Genomic DNA, 19,126 nt, shown 5'->3' on the forward strand with positions numbered 1-19,126 from the left:
TATCAGAAAATTACACTCTGTTGAACATTTTAAGAGGGTCAGAGATTTAGAAACCCTTTGAGGTGCTTTTGGATGCTTGCAGACCTGCCTTCTATTGTGAACAAGTACAGGAAGACCATATGGACAACAAAAAGGCTTTTCAGTAAACAAAGAGTAACAAGATCTTATAGTAGGAAGCAATAAGAAAAGCTAAAACTAGAAATAAGAGATATGGACTGAACAGCCAGCATAATTAGGATATTGGAATTTTTAGCAAGGAAAATGTTACATGTAGTAACATTTAATAGGTAAAATAAACCTGTTTAGAATTTTTTTAGATTTAGGTTGGAGGTTGTTCTGCAGGGCACACTGTCGTCTGTCTGAAAGCTGGTAGAGGTATCATGGAGGAAAGTATTTTGTTTTGATTTGTTTTCACTAGTTTATTTTGTTATCCATAAAAACCCCGAATAATTCATCAAGATACAGCATTAATTTTCCAGCTTGAAGTACACAGCTTTCCTATTGAGCCTGCCACTTCTGGCACCCGCATTTAAAATACAAAACAGTTGTCTCTATATCAAGGTGACCAACAGCAGTCATTCATTTATCTTTTCCACCCACAAATCCCTTTTTCTCCAGATCAGCAGTCCTCCTTTCTTCCTCTGTAACTCATCAGGTTTCTGTGATTTGCCTTCACGTTTCCCATGTCTGTGGACAGCTAGGATTATACTTTTGTTGAACTTGAGACATTCATTGGTATTTTACATCTTTTGTTTATATCCAAGTACAGGATTCTTTATAAACCACCAGGTAGGCTGACCTTGAGGTATTAAACCCTTTTGTTCTGAATGTTACATTTAGATTCAAGGTAAATTACAGACAATTTAACTAATGGATGTAATTGTTATTATTATTTTTATTATTATTGTTATTGATATTATTGTTACAGAATTAGTTATGTATATTCTATGATGATGATTATTGTTATTGTTGTTACTGTTATTTATTGCAGGGAAACTTTGGGTCATTCCTCTGAAAATTAGTGGCTTGGTTTATTCTGCTTTATAAGTAGAATGCTTTCTCATGGCCTTTTTTGTTTGGCCAGTTTATAGGGTTGAATGTATGAAATTATGACCATATTTTTATTTTTCTTATTCCTATCAACCTTTTATTAATGTCCATGTATTATCCCTTTTTAATGTTTATTCTAGGAGGACTTGTTGGTATTGAGGAAAACTGTGAAATCCTTTCTGGCTGTCTGCCAACAGTGTTTATCAAATGTCAACACTCCAGTCAAAGAACAGGTAAAGGAAATGTCTGTCATGTGCTTTTAGAGAAGTGCGAATGTTAAATTGTAACTCAGGATGACACTATATCAAACTTAAAACTTCTGTCTAAATAAAACACACACTCTTAATAAGAGCTGTGTTAAAAGCACCTTCAAAGCACAGCTAATGTCAAATTCATTTTTGATATAATGATTACCTAGATGCTTAGGCTCATGTTCAGCTCTCATAACTTCAGTCATCTAAATCACCTAAAATAAAAGCCTGTTTCTTTAGACAACTATTAATTGCTTGAAATAGGCACTTTTAGAGGGTGACTGAGACCTTAAATGGGCTGCATATTCCTCTGTATATTTTGGGATATATTCTACCTGTTACCAACTAATAGGGAGTCTGGAGTGACTCCTTTCCTGCCAAAAGCAAATGCCTGAAGTCTCAATGGTATTTCATTGTTTTGTTATCCTAATAATTCAGTTAAATGCAGGGGTGAATACTAATTATTGTATCTCTTTCCCATTGTGGCTAATGGGAGAAAATTGAGGCTTCTAGCAGTACAGGTCATAGTACTGCATGTTTTCTAGCAGGAAAAAAGTTAATTCATTTTACAAAAATACTCTGAATATTGCCAAGAATGTGATGTCCTCTCACACTGTAGAAAAAATGATCACTTCACAAATAGTTAGATCTTCTTGAAAAATCAGAGTAAAGTATTTAAACAGTGTCTTCATTATAGAAATATAAATGTCTGGAAGGGGTTTTAGAGTCTCATCAGTATAAGCATAATAGCTTAGGTTGCTGTCCTTCCCTCTGTCATAGCTGACTGAAAACTGAAGTGCATGCATCTCTCTTGCATGTGTATGTGCATGCACACATACGCCATAAGTAAATATGTGAAATATGATTGCATAATAAGGTACTAGATTTTTTTCATGGCTCAGTTTACTTATCCAGTTCTCTGGTTTAGATTTTTGGGAAGCTGTGCATGCATGGAATGGGAAGCTTTTGCTCTATGTGTTTAGAAATGGAAATAAAAGAAATTAAATAGAAGGGCTTGTTGAAATAATTCCGTCTTTGAAAAGGAAATGGCTGGTTTGTTTGCTGAGATTTTATGGATAGATGCTGATTTGTATCAAGTCTTTTGACATCTTTTAGTTGTCTACAAATTGCGTTTCTATCAGACCTCCCAAGATTCTGCAAAGACTGTAAATAACTCACCTGTGGTTTTTGCCTGTGTTTTTCTAAAAGATACTACTTCTTAAGACATCTCTAGTTTTTTGAAAGATAGCTCTCCTTGGCATTTACACGTTCTGCAACAATCAATCTAAATATAAAAGGCTGGTAGATGTTGCTGGTTTATGTATTTTTAAAAGACCCTGATGTGTCATTGTCTTCCAGCAGATTTAACTTTAGTAATTGTTTTTTAATATTCTGAGTAGTTACTCTTGGTATATTTTATTAATATTACATAATGTGAATATATCATCTACCTTCCTGAGAATGCCAACCATTCTAGCTTAAACTATCATGAATGTCTTTTTTACATCAACAAATGGCAAATGATCCTTCCTGTTGCTGCAGTGGGATTTTTTTTGTTCATTATAAACCTCAACATGTTTTTATTCTCTCATTACTGGTAGCCGCAGTGTTGGGCTTTTCATTGGCGATTTAAACTTTTCTTAGAAGCTCCTTTGCAGTTCACAGTTCTGTGGAAGCTTGCAAGCTTCAGCAAGACAAAGCCACGACCAACCACCTAGAGACAGCAAGTGTCCCAGTCAGAGTAGGTTTGACTAGAGACTCCAGAGGTCCCTTCCAACTGACACCTCTCTGGTCTTTCAGTTTTGTTCCTTAAAAAGTATATTGCTGCAAATGCAGGACTGCGTCTTAATCCATTTGGTTTACTGGCTTTTTCTTTTTTGAGAATTCTGTGTAAATTGTATTGTCTTCCTGCCTCGTTTGATTATTTATCTATGCATTCTTTCCAGAGAAGATCAATGCATATACCAAAGGAAGGGAAAAAAATGTTAGGTCTTTATAGAAACATGACTTAAACATTTCAAAATTTCCTAGACTATTTGAATGACTCGACATAGCTACAATGCACAGACATCTGTATCTGAGCCCACTGCTGTCTTTATATGGGACAGAAATAGTATAAATAATTCAGTGCATTATTCATGTGCTCTATTTTAGAAGTCTACATTAAGATGAGCCTAAATTCTATTGACTAGCAGAGGACTTTAGAGCAGGTGAGATCATCACTGAAATGAATCACAACTTTCTGGATCCAGTATAAAAAAAAATCCCAAATGGTGGCATCCGTTTCCAAAGCCTAAGTAGAACATAGTTTACAATGAGTTTGTTCTTGTCTGAGTATAGCTCATTCAGATTTTATAACATACTCCAAGAAGTGAGTTGCTATGATGTTCACCTTTCACAAAGATTTCATTCTGAAAGTTTATAAAGCAGATTGCTCTCATTCGCTGCTTTTCCTAAGGCTTGGTTCAAAAATGTGTTAAACACACATATAACTATCTTTTCTGTTCAGCCCTTTGTAAAGGGGGAATATGGGACTGAATTAAAGCCTACACTGGATTTCATGACTCTCTCAGGGCTATTCTACAGCCTCTGTTCAGTTGAAAAGGCCTCTGGCCTACCACCTACCTGGGAATCGTGATTGACACTGCCCTAAGTGAGACTCCTGCAGGCTTCTGGGGGAGAGACAGCACATCCAACATCGACCTTCTAGGAGTCTTTCTACACATGCAGACACTGAACCATCCTCTCTTTCTCAGTTTTCAGAATCTGAGGTTAAAGACAGAAAAAATAAGATGATTAAAAAGTACTTTCTGAAAGGTGCTCAGGCGTTGAATGTAGTGCAAATGAATACAGCTGGCTATGACACTGACTTAAGCCATTGGGGAAAACTGTTATTCTCGTGCATGAGAGCATGCAGATAAGCCCTTGAAAGAAAGCAAGCTGGTAATAGCTGCCTTCTCACTCTGTTCTCAAGTAGTGAGGGTGTAACAGTTATGAGCATAAATCATTAAGAGTTGTGCTGTGGTTGGTTTTTATCTAGATTTGAAAGCTGTTTAGGTACTTGATTCTTTTTGCAGAGATTTGATGAAATACTGCAAGAATTTCTTTAAAGCTGCTTCTCTATTTTCAGGATCTGACAGTGACTGAGCTTGGATTTTCTCTCATAATGTTTATTTTTGTGCTTGTTTAACTTGTCTAAGTGCTTATCAAAAGAGGTGTTTTTTCTTTACTGTAAATTTGGCTACAGTTCTTGGATCAGAGGTAGATTTAGAATTTTTCTCATAGAGAAGAAATGGAAGTTTGATATAGATCAACCTTTGACATGGAAGAGGTAGTAAACTTTACGTAGGAATCACACCAAATTTTAAAGTTATTGAGTACAATTGTACTGCAATTGAGTACAGTTAAAGACATTTAATAATAGCAGGGCATATCTGAAAATTAGATAAATTATATATTTATATTTATATATAAATATAATATATAAAATATATATAAATACATATTTTTATATATTATATAGATTTAAATATTGTACTTACTGACTGACCCTCCTTTCTGCATTCATTCTCTTTTGCCTTTCAGGCTTTCATGCTGCTCTGTGATCTCTTGATGATATTTAGTCATCAGCTGATGACTGGAGGCCGAGAAGGTCTTCAGCCTTTGGTGTTCAATCCAGATTCAGGCCTCCAGTCAGAACTTCTCAGTTTTGTGATGGACCATGTCTTCATTGACCAAGATGATGAAAACCAGAGCATGGGTATGTTCAGCTTCCATGTTTTCTACTTTTTAACAGCCATAAAAGAAAGAAGAAAACAGAATTTTCAGGCGAGTTTCCTCAAATGTTTTTGAATTATTCCATCTTTATTTCTGGGAGGTGTGAATATGAAATATTCAATATTCAGTACTACTGTGTTAAAGAAGAGTATGTACTTATAAAGTTCACTTGATAAAAAAATATATTTTCAGAAGGCATGGGACTAGCCTGTAACTACGTGCCATAAATCTGGACAGAATTATTCTTCTTTTACTGTTCTATATTTTTCTTAACATTTATTTCCATAACAGTACAGTCTTATCTCAGCAGCAGGCTTCATTTAATATGGCTTCAAGGGAAGAAGTATGATGGAACAGTACATAGAGAAACCCTTTAGAGTTTCCCAACAGAGTTATAGGATCCTGAAGACAAACCTTACCAGCAAAGCTCTAGGCAAAGAAGGCCTTAAGAAACTGCAGTTACTAAATAAACATCTCTTCTCCTCCTCCCCCAGGATAATCAAATCAAGCTCAGGACATCATTGGTGTGGTTGGAGACTAGGAAAGTACTTGGGGAAAAGTATCAAGTATGCTTGCTTGCTTCCTAGCTCATTCCTAGGCTTTTGTGTATGGCTGCACTTTGAGAGGCCAGAGTTTGAGGTGAGCCCCATCTCTACCTCTTCAGAGGATGATGTGAGATTTTTGGCTTTCAGTCAGGGAGAGGCAGATTTGTCATTTAGGTCTGGTTTTATATCACTTGGTGCTGCTGTTGTGAGTTATAAATGCCTAAATGCAAGTACAGAGGTATCCAATTTCCAAATTCTAAATAGCTTTAGACAGTGATGGATTCCCAGATAGTCAAACTTTGTGAAAGAGCTGCTGAGTTCACACTCTAGTACTCTTTTTGGCACATCATCTGAATTAGCGCATTATTCACTTATTTGCATGTCAGCATGACACACAGGGGCTGTTTCAGACAGCAATATGTAGAACTAAGGTCTTGGAGAATGTATTCTGGCCCTAAAGGTGCTTTCAGTTTTCTAGCTCCCCAGCTCCTCAGTAGCTAGCATCTTTGTTGAGCATCTCTTTAAAGTTTCCTGGGAAGAACACATTTTGAAGTACCTTCATCAGAAATCCATGTGCAGTTAATCATACTTGGCGAGTTCAACGTTCAGAATAATACATCAAGGATAGACTTTAGGAGGACAGTGTCTGTTTTTTTGCTGTTCTTTAACATCCTGTGATTGAACTGGGAAGGCAGTAAAAAGATGGATCAAGATCTTTTTATATGTAATCTCCGTTCCCTTATGCTACTCTGACTCATGAAGTCAGTCTGGCCATTTATAACTTTTGGTATTCAGAACACATCAGTAGTAATAAAAAATAAAGAAAGGGGGTGGGTGTGTGCTAATGGGCTTCAATCCTGTGGGTTAAAGCATCTCAGTATTAAAATGTGCTTACAGAGTTACAGTCAACTCCAGTCATGAGAGATTGCCTCTGATCACATACGTGACTTAATCCTCCCCCTGCCCAGCTCTGTACTTCTTCAAACTGGCTGGAAGATTCCCTCCAAGAATAAGCTCTTCTCAGTACCAGAGAATACTTACTTTAATCACACTGTGACAGATGATTTAATTTTCTTATATAAGTTGTGGAATGTTTTTATTTTATATATATATTGTATTTAACATTTCTTTGTGTGTAGTTTCATTTTCATTCACAGAGTGGAGTCTTACATGGGGACTTAATACTTACAACATTGGTATTCAATATTAATGTTTCTTACAACTCAGTTTAACTCCCTGTTGTTATTGATGCTTTAGAGTCATCGATTTCATATCTGAAAATCCCAGGCATGTAGTACAAGTATTGCTGCTTCTAATTTTCCTTCTGTGGAATATTTATAGTTTAGCTACATTAATGAATCATCTCCAAATGTCCTGTGTTTCGTAAGTTCAGCAAAAAGCATTAAAGAAGTCTTTTCCATGGCCTTTTACAGGGTAAAGTAAATAAGCGATTCAGTTCCATGTGGATTATGTTCAGTACCTACTCAGGACTGTAGAGAGCATCCTGGGTCATTGGCGTGTCATGTTCCTGAGCTTTCCTGAAAGTCCTACCATAGGGAGGACTCAAGAATTCACACCTTTCATTTTAGCAAAAACCCCTGCTCCATGTTAAAGAACTGGTTTTTTTCCAGAAGCTGCTCTTTGATAACGTAGCTTTAGAACATCGCAGTTTCTTATGAACGTTTTATTGTTGTTGTTGCTTTCAGAGGGAGATGAAGAAGATGAAGCCAACAAAATTGAAGCTTTACATAAGAGAAGAAACCTTTTGGCTGCCTTTAGTAAGCTGATAATTTATGACATTGTGGACATGCATGCAGCAGCAGATATCTTCAAGCACTATATGAAGGTACAGCTCAGTGTACTCTCCTCTTCCTAACTGAATGGTCTGTAGTGTCAGGCCCCCTCTTTCTCACCCTTCCAGTGCAGTAGAAGATTGAATGCTTTTGAAAGCTTATTCAGCCTTATTTGATTTTTGTAATAGTTTTTCCTTGCAAAATTCCTTTATTTTCCTTTTCTGCTACTGAGAAGCAGTGAGCTCTGGACTTCCTGTCCTGTGTAGCAGGAGTGCCTTATTAAAGGCAGCATCAGAAGTTGGTCCTACAAGGTGCTAAGTGATTCCACAGAGGTTCCTCTCTACAGAGAAGTTCTTATTCTGCCTCTCAAATTCAGTCCTAGAATCCTCAATGACAGTTATCTGTTCAGTGTCATATCTCACTGGCAGTCTCCCAATCTTGGTGCTTGCCATAAGGAAGCAGGTTGATTTTGTGAGAAAAGATTGTCTTAAACAGGAAAGCAGTAAAAGAGAAAAAGCTCTATATAGTACTGCTCGAAGTGGGTGTACGTTAACTGAATGTCTTGCCAACATACAGTATTTAGGCCCAATGAAATTTAGTGCAGCTACCACTGCACCGTGGTCTGGTGAGTCTACCTGCCAGAAACCAGGCACATTAGCAGTCCTCACACTGCCAAGCCACACAAAACCTGCCTGTGAGGGATCAGTCATCACAAAGTTGACAATCAAAGAGGAAAAGCTGAAGACAGAGTGGAGAGTAGGTCCTGTACTACAGACAGTGTTTGAGCTGTTGATATGAAATACAAAGGATTTGACTTTAAATCCTCCTCCTCCTGTTCATCAGGAGCAGCAGTACAATAAAATCCCCAATGCACACACACATCAGCCATGTCACTGCTCAGGCTTAGTCTTGTTTAGGGATTTTTTTCCAGAGCAGGAGTTTCAAACTGAAGCTGTCACAATCCAGGTTGGCTTCCTCCCTGCTTCTCCTCTCCCCACACCCCTCCTGCTCTTGAAATTGGGGGTGAGTGAGAGAAATTGAATTTAAATTAGAATACAAACTAAAAGGATCTCTATACCAATAAAGGCAGGAGTAATATTTTAGAGGGAATGAAAATAAGTGATTGCAAGTGCAGAAATCTTAATGAGGCTGAAAGCATACTGCTTGGAAAAGATTTTTTTTTAATATTCTCAGCCTGGAAGTTTTAATGATTATACAGGTTTTTCTACCCAGATGGTCAGTACCAAAGGCTGTGGTTTTCAGCAACCATTCCTCTAACATCAAGAAAACCAGCACTTCATACAGGCTAATTTCTTACTCAGTTTTCTGGCTTCAGTGGGTTTCTTTCTTGGCCATCTAACTCACCTTGCATTGTACGTGGAGCTTCACACCTGTGTGCTCATGTCTGTGAACAACTACTCACAGCCACACTTACTTACGGGCTCAACGTACTGGTGTTTCTTAGAATCTGTAGCCGTGGGTCACTTACATCAGACACTCACTTTGGGGTAGGAAATGCTCTCTCGTTTGGTTTTCAACATATATTTTACTGAAGATACTAACAAATAGAGGATTTCCTTACCTCATCACCGGGTACAGGCTGCCAGTCAGTTTAAATGTTGATATTGAAACATTACCTCACACACACACAAACGATGGGGATTTGAGAGTAGGGTTTTTAGCAACTGCTGCCTTTTTAAAACAAGAACCACAAGCAATCTTTCTATCAGGAAAATTTAAGAAATTGTGTAAGAAGTTCAATTTAAGGATATAAAGAGGTTTTTTTTCCCCTGTTTTCCTAGTACTACAATGACTATGGAGATATCATTAAGGAAACCCTGAGCAAAACAAGGCAAATTGATAAAATCCAGTGTGCAAAGACACTCATTCTCAGTTTGCAACAGGTAAGAATATTGATTTTTGTAAGAAATGCCTCACTGCAAAATATACTGGACAGGATTTTCTGTGATGCCCTTTACAATGGAGCGAAAATACTGCAATTCTGATACGAGATCTTCTTGCTCCTCAATTCAGGCTGTCAGTACTCATTTGTCTCCCTAATCTCTCTCAAGACCACACTGAGAAAGTTTTGGTCAGATGAAAATGGAAGAAAGGGAGAGAAGAGCTTTGTAGGCAGTTTGGTCCAAGCTGAGTATTAGCATTTGCTTACTGGTACCTAGTGAACGAGAGGAATGAGGATGACTTTTAATTAGCTGGAAGTAATGCATCTTCTTTACATTTTGTCTGAATACAGATTGATTTTTTTCAAACTTCAGGCTAATCAGTTTGAGTCTTCCAGTGTGGTTAAACATGCTTTTTTCCCTGAAAATATTACATCAACCACAAATTACTGGCTTGATGATGAAATCCATCCTTGTTCTGCCAACAGCAGCAAGCGTGTGCTTCACTAAATACCATTTAGGCCCTTGAAGTACTAACTATATCCATCACACAGAGAAATCACTTCTATAAACTAGATGTTTGCAAACATCTTTTTGAAGCCTTCCAAAATTCATTCCGGCGTCCTGAGGGATTTTCTGTAGCAATCTGGAAGCTGAGAAAGAGCTGTGAAAACATGAGAACTCTACTTACAGAAGAGTTGTTGGGTCTCAAAAGTAGTTCCTGCCTTTAAATTTGGAGAGGAAGAAGCCAGGTGCCATAGGGCAGTCAGCTTGGTATAATTTTCGGGGGGGGGGGGGGGGGGGTGATAATTAGATGAGCTATTTGCAAGTGCCTGAGTGATAGGTAACAGCTAGTAGGATTCTGTGAAGGAGAAATCATGTCAAATTAAGCTGCTTTCATTAATTATATGGTAACAGAGTTTGTGGACATCAGAGAAACAGTAGCTTTAATGCAGCTTGATTAATATTGTGACTGACGCTGTCTCTCTTGATATTCTCATTAGCAAGTTAGGAAAATGTGGTCTGAATGGCAATAGCAGAAAGTTAGATACAGAACTGACTGGAAAGCTACTGAGTAGTTCGTTATTGCACTGAAAAGGCATTACCAAGGAGGTTCCAAAGGCATTTACTCAGTAATACTCTTAAAGTATTGTCTTGATTGATGGAAGAGCAGTTTTGCTTCCTAAATTCAAAGATGCTGATCTAATGGTGATGTAGGTATTTTAGAGCATCAGAATGCAGAACCACCTTGATGAGTTGGGAGAATAACAGATGCAATTCAGTGAAGGTAAGTGCAAAATTCTGGTTAAGGGTTATCATCTGCACAAGATTGGTGACAATTGGCAGTGGATTAGAAGATGAATATAAGAGAAAAATGCCATTGGCATGTCCACTCTTAGCAATAACAGGTTAAGAACAAATGTCTTTCTCAAGACAAGTGTTTCCTAGCTCACAGATTTTAACAATCAAATTCTTTCTTTAGCTGTTTAATGAGCTTGTTCAGGAGCAAGGTCCCAATTTGGACAGGACATCTGCCCATGTTAGTGGAATTAAGGAACTGGCTCGTCGGTTTGCCCTCACTTTTGGCTTGGATCAGATCAAGACAAGAGAGGCTGTGGCCACACTACACAAGTGAGTGGTGGTAAATAAACTAGATTTTTATATTACCTCAGATGAAACCTTTAGCTGAGCATCCCTTTTCTAAAGGTACGGAATCTTAATTGCTCCTGTACAGTTTATGTAGAAAAATGGTGGGGGCTGTACATGTGTATGTATAAGAAAGGAAGAAAAACTAACTGCTATCTAATTATTTGTTGGAATTTATTGGGTTGGCTGTGTTCATCTATCTCAGGTAAAGCCACTGGTGTTATATATATTTGTGTAGACTGTATCTAACAGTTATAAATGGTTCTTTATACCACACCACTGGATTCTATAGGCGACAAGGGCTTTTATAAAAAAATATTCAAAAATACTTTGGAATTCTAGGGTTTTTTTTTAAATGGATTTAAGCTTTTTACGCAACTGCTGCATTGGAAAGTGTAGAAGGGCACTGCTGAATTTATATTCTGACTTTCCCATGCCATAAAAAGGTTAAAATATTAATATTTGCTATCTCAGAGACTGAGTCATTAAGACTAAGATGAGCAAAGCCTGACCAAAATGCTACCAGTCACTTCCCTGTACCAAGCAAAAGAGAAGTTCAAGACACGCGTGCGCCCTTATTAGATAATGTGAAATTAAATTGTTTTCAAATGATAAAGCAAAGATAAGGCAGAGGTGCACATATCAATGTTCTGGTACACCAGTTCTCTGACTCTTAATGCAAAAGATCTTGTTGTATCTTATATATTATTCTTATTGCAAGCTTCTGCTTCATGCAGAATCAAGAGCCCATTGGCTATTCCTGCTGAGGCAGAGCTTTCAGCACCTGACAAGTTCTTAGGCTGCAGTAAGTCCCTTCTTAGCATGTGACTGGAGGGATGTTGTCTTTGACAATCCTCACAAACAGAGAGAGAACATTCGACTTCCCTTTGTCCAAAAGCAGGTGCCTGCTAGCAGTGAAGGAGAAAAGAAAAAGTTAGGATGGGATGTAAAGATACAAAGAATTCCGTGACATGCAACATTTTTTAAATTTGATTACAAACGTCTGAAAATGTTACTGTTTCTTTACTGTAGAGATGGCATAGAGTTTGCCTTCAAATACCAGAATCAAAAAGGACAAGACTATCCACCTCCTAACCTTGCTTTCCTTGAAGTGCTTAGTGAATTTTCTTCTAAACTCTTGCGACAGGATAAAAAGACTGTGTAAGTAATGCTCCTTCTGTGGGTTTTGGTGGGCTCTGTTAATCACTGTAGCGTGTGTTTAAGCTCTCTGATTTGATGTTCTCATGATCTGACAGCCTATAGGAATTCCCAGTGAGACATTCCACATACGCAGTTATTGATCATTTTATATTTTAAAGTAATAAAAATGAATGAGAAAAGGATATTCGGATCCACTGATGAGGTGTGTTTGAGACCTCACAAAACAATGTTCCTTAGAATTTCCCATGGGGCACTGAAAATAAAAACCTGTCTTTTTCCAGGCTAGAATTAAAAGGAAATTAAATGTTAGCAGTGCAGGACATTTACAGGCTTGTGAACACCACACCTAACATCTGTTCCTGTTAGATACTTACATAAAATGTAAATGTATATTTGTTGTTTAGTTTAATATATTGAGTTAAACTTGGCAATAAAGGTTTGTCAAGGCTTCTGTTACTGGCACAACAGGTCAGAGAAAGAGGCTTGGAGAGGACACGGTTAGGATAGAGCAGGGTGTTAGAGACCTGACAGGCTAAAACAAGCAGTCTGAATTTGATGTGGTAATTACTGCAGGTGAAATCAGAGGTAGTGTTGATAAGATCTGAATAAAGAGCAAGAAATGCTGTGTTACGAGCGCCATTTGAACAGACTGATAAGAGAGCCTGTGGATATCAACACAATGGGCAAAGAGAAAACTGCATTATTCAGGGCAAGCTCACAGCATGGACATGTTGTCAGCATCGCTGCAGAGAGAATGCTGCACATTTATGTTATGTGGAAATATCCAGGATCTGGTGCTGCACAGAAGTAGTAAGGGAAAAAGGAAGAGGTCTCTAGTCAAAAATCAGCCAAGCAGTATGTGCCCAGTGTACAACTGAATTCTTTGAATAGCTTTATGGCCATTTAAAAAGTGCAGTTGCCATAAATCTTATGATTTATGGTTATAGATATCTTTCCACTCAATTTTCTGACCACAATGAGTGTAAGTCATATTTATCTAGTCTAACTACCTCGACTGACTCTTTGTGTCAAACTTTTCTGTAGTTTTTCTGTGAAAACATTTGATTTAAAGGAATTTTCTAATAGAGTAAACAGTTCTGAATACTACAGCTTTACATGTGTTATTGTCCTGGGTTCAGCAGTAGCAGTCATTTTTCTCCTTCTTAGTAGCCGGTGCAGTGCTGTGGTTTTGACTTTCAGCCTGGGAACAGCGTATCTTTATTATGTATCTTTATTAACTTTGTATAATTTTTAACGTATACACACTTGAACCAATTTGAGTCTTTTATTGTATCAGTCATTTGTCAATTCAGCAAACATAGTAGAAGAAATAGTTGAATGAGCTTCAGAACTGGATGATCCAGTTGGGCTAGCTTGGCACTCATGTCTGAAACTGCTTTCCATTGTTACATCCTTGAATATTGACAACCTTTGGCCTTTTCTTCAGGACAGGACTTAAGGATAATAGAATTTTATTACTGTCTTCCTAGCTGAATCATAGATTCTCCTGCATCTGTTGGTTTAAGTGCCATTAGCCTGATTCCTGTCTAATTTTGTGACATTTATCCTTCATGGACAGTCATCATCCTTTCCATAAGTTTCTCCAGTGTCTAGAAGTTAAAGTTACATCGCTGTGTACAGTTTACATGACCTGATCCTTGAAATTAAGTATGGGAGGAGTTCTTGTTCCTTTGCCTTCTATGTGGCCATTTCATATTTATTCTTGAAGGTTCCCCATTCATTGGTGCCTGCACACCCAACCACTGGCTTCTTTGCAGGACTGTAAAGATTGATGATTTTATCTGTCTTTATTGTAGTCCTCTGTCTCTGAACTATTTACTTTTGCTGAATTTGAAGATCAGTGCAAACAGATAGGTCCTTTAGGGCATGATTTATCTGATTTTTGCTAAATTACTGCTTTAGGATGAGTGCAGACATGCCCTGGATTCCATTGGCTGTGGTGACTATGAAAAGAGTCAAGATAACTTGCTTATATGTAAAGATGTCGTCTTGAGAAATCTGCATTCCTTTCCTTGAGATACGTGTCATGGTTGCACCCATCAGGCAGTGGCTGCATTGCCCATAGTGCTTCACTGACATTACATACCCAGCTATACTCTGGAGAGTTGATTTGCCCTTCTCGGTAGCACTACTCCTCCAATCCTCAGGGACCTCTTCCCCTTCCCTCTGAAGGGGTTGCCTATGAAGAGGAAGGTACATGACCACCATCTGGTGGAGGAGTCCTGCGTACAGGATCCTTTATCTCCTGCCCCGGCTCTGTCTCCTCCTGCCAAATTACTGTCCCTAAACTCAGCAATGGGCTGTTAGTGTCCAGTGCTCTACAATAACCCTGAATGTCTCATGAGCATAGAGCTTCCTGTCTCCTGTAAGTCCTTAAGCTTGGCTTCCCTACCTCGTAAAAATGAACTGTCTGCCCAGTATGTCTGCATGTGTCATCTGTCCTTGGTACAAAATACCCTTCCTGTCACAGTTCAGCAAATACTGCTCTTTTACAGGGATCCTACTTCCTTTCTGGTTTACTGCTGGGTGTTTTTTTTTATTTGGGAGGAGAAAAGCAAGATGTTTCTAGTTTGGGAATGGAGCAGCAACATTGATTTCGTTTAGTTTTCCTATTCTATTTGTTTGTTTGACTTCTCCGTTTATCAGTAATCTCCACAATTAGTGATAGCCACATGGGTATATTCAAATCTGTGGATTTAATATAAAACTGTACATCAAAGATGCCAGACTCTTTCTTACACTTAGCAAAGAAAGATTTATACTAATGCAGTTACAATCACTGTAAGGAGATGCAGGCAGGGAGTTTCTGAGGAATTCATCTAAGACAGTAGAGAAGCGAATTGCCCTGTGGAGGCATTCTTTTCCATTTATTTTTCTCAAATAGAGACTGTAGCTTAGGTTGGACAGCTGACTGTTGGGTGTCTGACATGAGATTAGACAGAGCTCGGTGAGGTGCTCCGACTCCTTAAAATTGAGAGTTTCTATCATCTTTGCTGAAGCTGGTGAGAACTACCACTATGAAGCTCTTCTAAAATGCTGAGAGAAAGTTACCGCACCTTTGGCATCTAATCAGTTAAGAACTCTCAAGTGCTGTAGTTTTTCCTTCCTCACAGTTTGGGCACAATCTGTGCACTGTATAAATTGGATGCAGAAAGCTTCCCATTTTCCATGACTATTCTGCAGATAAATTCTATGAGGTCATGAAACACTCAAGTGTTAACAGTCTTTGGTACTGTAAAAGAGAAGGAGAATAAACCAAGAATTTGGCCTTCAGTGCAGGGTTTGGGTGTTATGGGAAGGAAGACACATTCACACTATTTAATAAAACAGCAGACAGACAAAAAACACAGGGGAGGGAGGCTGTTTGGTTCCACCCTTTAGTTAACATGTGTATATTGGACTTCTTCATGGCAGTGGAACAGGCTTTCAACTGTTTTATCAGAAAATGACTGCTTGAAGAAGAAGCCGTTGTTCTTCTTCCAAGATGCAAAAAGATAGCCTACATCCTCACCATAGGGGTTCTAATTCTGTTGACACAGTAGCAGTATAGAGAGGTGGCTTCCTCATTAAGCAAAACAGAAAAGGTATTCAAGTAGAGTGTGCTGTGAATGATCGCAGACAAATGCAGGAGGAAGATGCTGGGGAGACAACATTTTATATCGTTTATCTGTGAGTAACCTGTGCATCATTAAATGTGTTAGCTCGTTTTCAGGGAATGCCATATACTCTTAATCAGTCAGAGACACAATGCCCTATCAGCATATATTAAATTAAAATAATGAAACATCACGCAGGATTTATGTTAAGCTCTCAACACCACAAATTGGGGCTGCAGATTAATTAAAGAGGGAACAGTGTGTTGTGTCTCTGTACCCATTGTCTTTCTTTTATTTTCAGTCACTCGTACTTGGAGAAGTTTCTGACAGAACAGATGATGGAAAGAAGAGAAGATGTATGGCTTCCACTCATTTCCTATAGAAACTCACTGGTTACAGGTGGTGAAGATGACAGAATGTCAGTTAACAGTGGAAGCAGCAGCAGCAAAGCCTCTTCAGTGAGGAATAAGAAAGGACGGCCACCACTCCACAAAAAGAGAGTAGAAGGTTTGTGTGGGTTTAGAGTGCCTCATTTTGTACCTAATATTAAGTTTCCTTTTTAGGAGCCCTTATAGTTTATCAGTTACTGCTGAACTGTATGAGATATTCTGTATGTAGTAAAAACAAGACAGCTGCAAACATTGAGCTGGCCCATTCTCCACTAGAGCTTCTGTTGAGCAGTACATGCACCAAGTCCTTCAGTTTCTCATAGCCAGCCTGGAGTTCAGGTAGATAAAATACCACTTCCTTTCTTCAGGTACTCTTTTGCTTCCTTCAGGATGCCATGATTTTCACAGAATTCAACTGCTGAGGTTGACCAGATTTGGGGGGTTTATGCTCCAAACTCATCTTAGCGTTTACCTGTATCTTGGTTGCTGTGTGCATATGAAATTAACAATCTTACATTTAGATTCTAAACTCAGTAATTGGGAAATAATTATTTTTGGTAGAAGTATGCAAGACACCCAGTAATAATACAGGCAGTGCTGCAGTATGATATTTGCAATGACTTCTGATGGTTTGTTAAGTATTTCTGCCTTCACTTGTGTTACCACTGAGAATAGCTGTAATAATCCTACCTTAAAAGAACACAAAATTAAATGAGAGCTGAAAACTTTATGATTTCAAGCATTTATCCACTTGTTTGAAAAGCTACTAAACTGTTGAAAATCTGATTTGGAGAAAGTGCTGCAAATAAAATTAACTGTAGCAAAGTGTGTCAGCAGCTGGAAAGCTGTCAGTACTAATGTTAGGTGTTCATTCAGAGCAGGCTGAACAAATCCCAACAGCGGTAATGCTGTGCTGCCCCTTATCAGGACTGTGTAATTAATTCAAAATGTCCTTTTTCTAGATGAGAGTCTAGAAGGCTCGTGGCTGAACAGGAACGAAAATATACATACTCCAGGGACACTGCAACCACCACAGCTCACCTCAACTGTCTTGAGAGAGAACACCAGACAAATGGGAGAGCAGATCCAGGAGCATGAATCGGAGCAGGGATCTGAACAAGATTTTTTACACAAGTAAGTGTTGGAATTTCAGTATCAAGCATGATGAGCCAGGCACAGGAGTTACATGTTATTTACACAGAAAGTCTTAGTCGGTGGCTCCACAGATGCAGTATTTATTTGCAAGAACAACTGGAAATGTCTTGGCTAGCAAGACTTTATTTTCAGTTCCCAGGAAAATATGTTATCATGAAACCATAGTAGAAAATCCATATGTTAAAATTATCTCATAGCATAACCATATGGTTATGGTTAAATCTTTCTAGTGTTTGTGGCCCCAGGTTGGATTGAAGTGTTTCCCTGGAAGACCTGTTAGATGTTCTCTTTTCTTCCCTTCTGCCCTTTGTCATAGTGCACTTACTGGTCTCCAGCCATCCTAATGATTTCTTGTAAATTAACTCTTCAGTCCAATTCTAGCAGCTTGGCTAGTATTTCCTGTTTCTGGGATAACTGCCTTCTCTGCCAAGTTTATTTTGCGCTAAATAATATATAGCTTTTTTCACTCAATTCGCATTTTATGACCTCCATTTAGAGGGGGAAGAAAACGGTGGTTATTATGTAACAGTACGTTCAGAATACACGTCTTGAGAGAATGCTATTATGTGCTATTTCTATTAATTTGAGGATACAGAATAGCAATACCTGTTTTGAAGACTATTTTTATAACTTTTATAGCTGTATGCACTGATGTAGCTGTATTAAAAAGTCATATTCTACTTGCCAGATGAATGAGGTCTCAACCAATGTAGTATAGTATAAAATAGCCAGATTATGCTTTTTGGCTTTCTTCCAGATTTTGTCCATTGTGTTTTTCTTGATATATGTTCCCCAGGTTCCCAGTTCTTACTGAACATGCAGCCACCCTGCTTGATCCCTGTTTAATCGTAAACTTTCCTGCTTCATCCTGTATTCTTTAGTCATAGTATTTTCTAAATAGAAATAATTGATAATAATTTTTGCCTCAGAAGGTAAAATGTTCTGCAAAAATAAATTAAAAAAATAACTAAATTATCTAAAATTAGCTAAAATTTTACAAAATCATCTAACAAAATTAACTAAATTTAACAAAATCTACCAAAAGCTACCAGATTCACCTCAGAAAATTAACTAAATTTAACAAATTTAACAGTCTAACAAAAGCTACTACAATCTAACAAAAATCACCTACCAAAATTAATTAAAATAACAAAAGCTACCAAAAGCTAACACAATCTAACAAAAATCACCTACCAAAATTAACTAAATCTAAAAAAGTTACCCAAATCTAACACACTCTAGCAAAATCTAACAAAAGCTACCACCATCTAGCAAAATCTAACACAAGTTACCAGAATCTAACAAAATTGTCTAACCACATTAACTACATTTAACAAAAGCTACCAAAATCTAACAAAAGCTGTCACTCTAACAATATCTACCAAAATCTAACAAAAACTACCAAATTAATCTAACCAAATTAACTAAATTTAACAGAAACTACCAAAAAACTAACAAAATAATCTAACAAAATTAACAAAAAAGCTACCAAAATCTAAAATCTGCCAAAATCATCTAACCAAATTAACTAAATTTAACAAAAGCTACCAAAATCCAGCAAAAGCTAACAATAGCTAACAAAAGCTACCAAAGTCATCTAATAAAATTAACTACATTTAACAAAAGCTACCAAAATCATCTAAAAAGTATCATGTAACAATATTTAACAGAATCTAAATTATCTGAATTAACTAAATTTAACAAAATTATCTAACAAAATTATTGTTCAAAATTTAATAAAAGCTAACAAAACAATCTAAATTTAACTAAATTCAAAAGCTAACAAAATTATCTAACCAAATCTGCCAAAATCATCTAACAAATCATCTTACAATATTTA

At 37.5% G+C, this 19,126-nt stretch overlaps 1 protein-coding gene across 3 annotated transcripts in view; it reads left to right on the top strand.

Annotated features, from left to right (window-relative positions):
- STAG1 (STAG1 cohesin complex component) overlaps positions 1-19,126 on the top strand; it is a 179,909-nt gene that overhangs the window by 157,475 nt on the left and 3,308 nt on the right. For all 3 annotated transcript variants that reach the window (XM_057428966.1, XM_057428967.1, XM_057428968.1), the window contains 8 exons: positions 1,191-1,283; positions 4,887-5,061; positions 7,330-7,469; positions 9,219-9,320; positions 10,801-10,949; positions 11,997-12,125; positions 16,044-16,249; positions 17,094-17,265. In XM_057428966.1, coding sequence (XP_057284949.1) covers positions 1,191-1,283; positions 4,887-5,061; positions 7,330-7,469; positions 9,219-9,320; positions 10,801-10,949; positions 11,997-12,125; positions 16,044-16,249; positions 17,094-17,265 — 1,166 coding nt within the window. The remainder of the gene's footprint in view (positions 1-1,190; positions 1,284-4,886; positions 5,062-7,329; positions 7,470-9,218; positions 9,321-10,800; positions 10,950-11,996; positions 12,126-16,043; positions 16,250-17,093; positions 17,266-19,126) is intronic.

The sequence above is a fragment of the Pezoporus wallicus genome, unplaced genomic scaffold, assembly GCF_028554395.1.
Source record: "Pezoporus wallicus isolate ANWC-B61680 ecotype Strahan unplaced genomic scaffold, APGP_CSIRO_Pwel_v1 contig_593, whole genome shotgun sequence".
Taxonomy (NCBI): Eukaryota; Metazoa; Chordata; class Aves; order Psittaciformes; family Psittacidae; genus Pezoporus; species Pezoporus wallicus.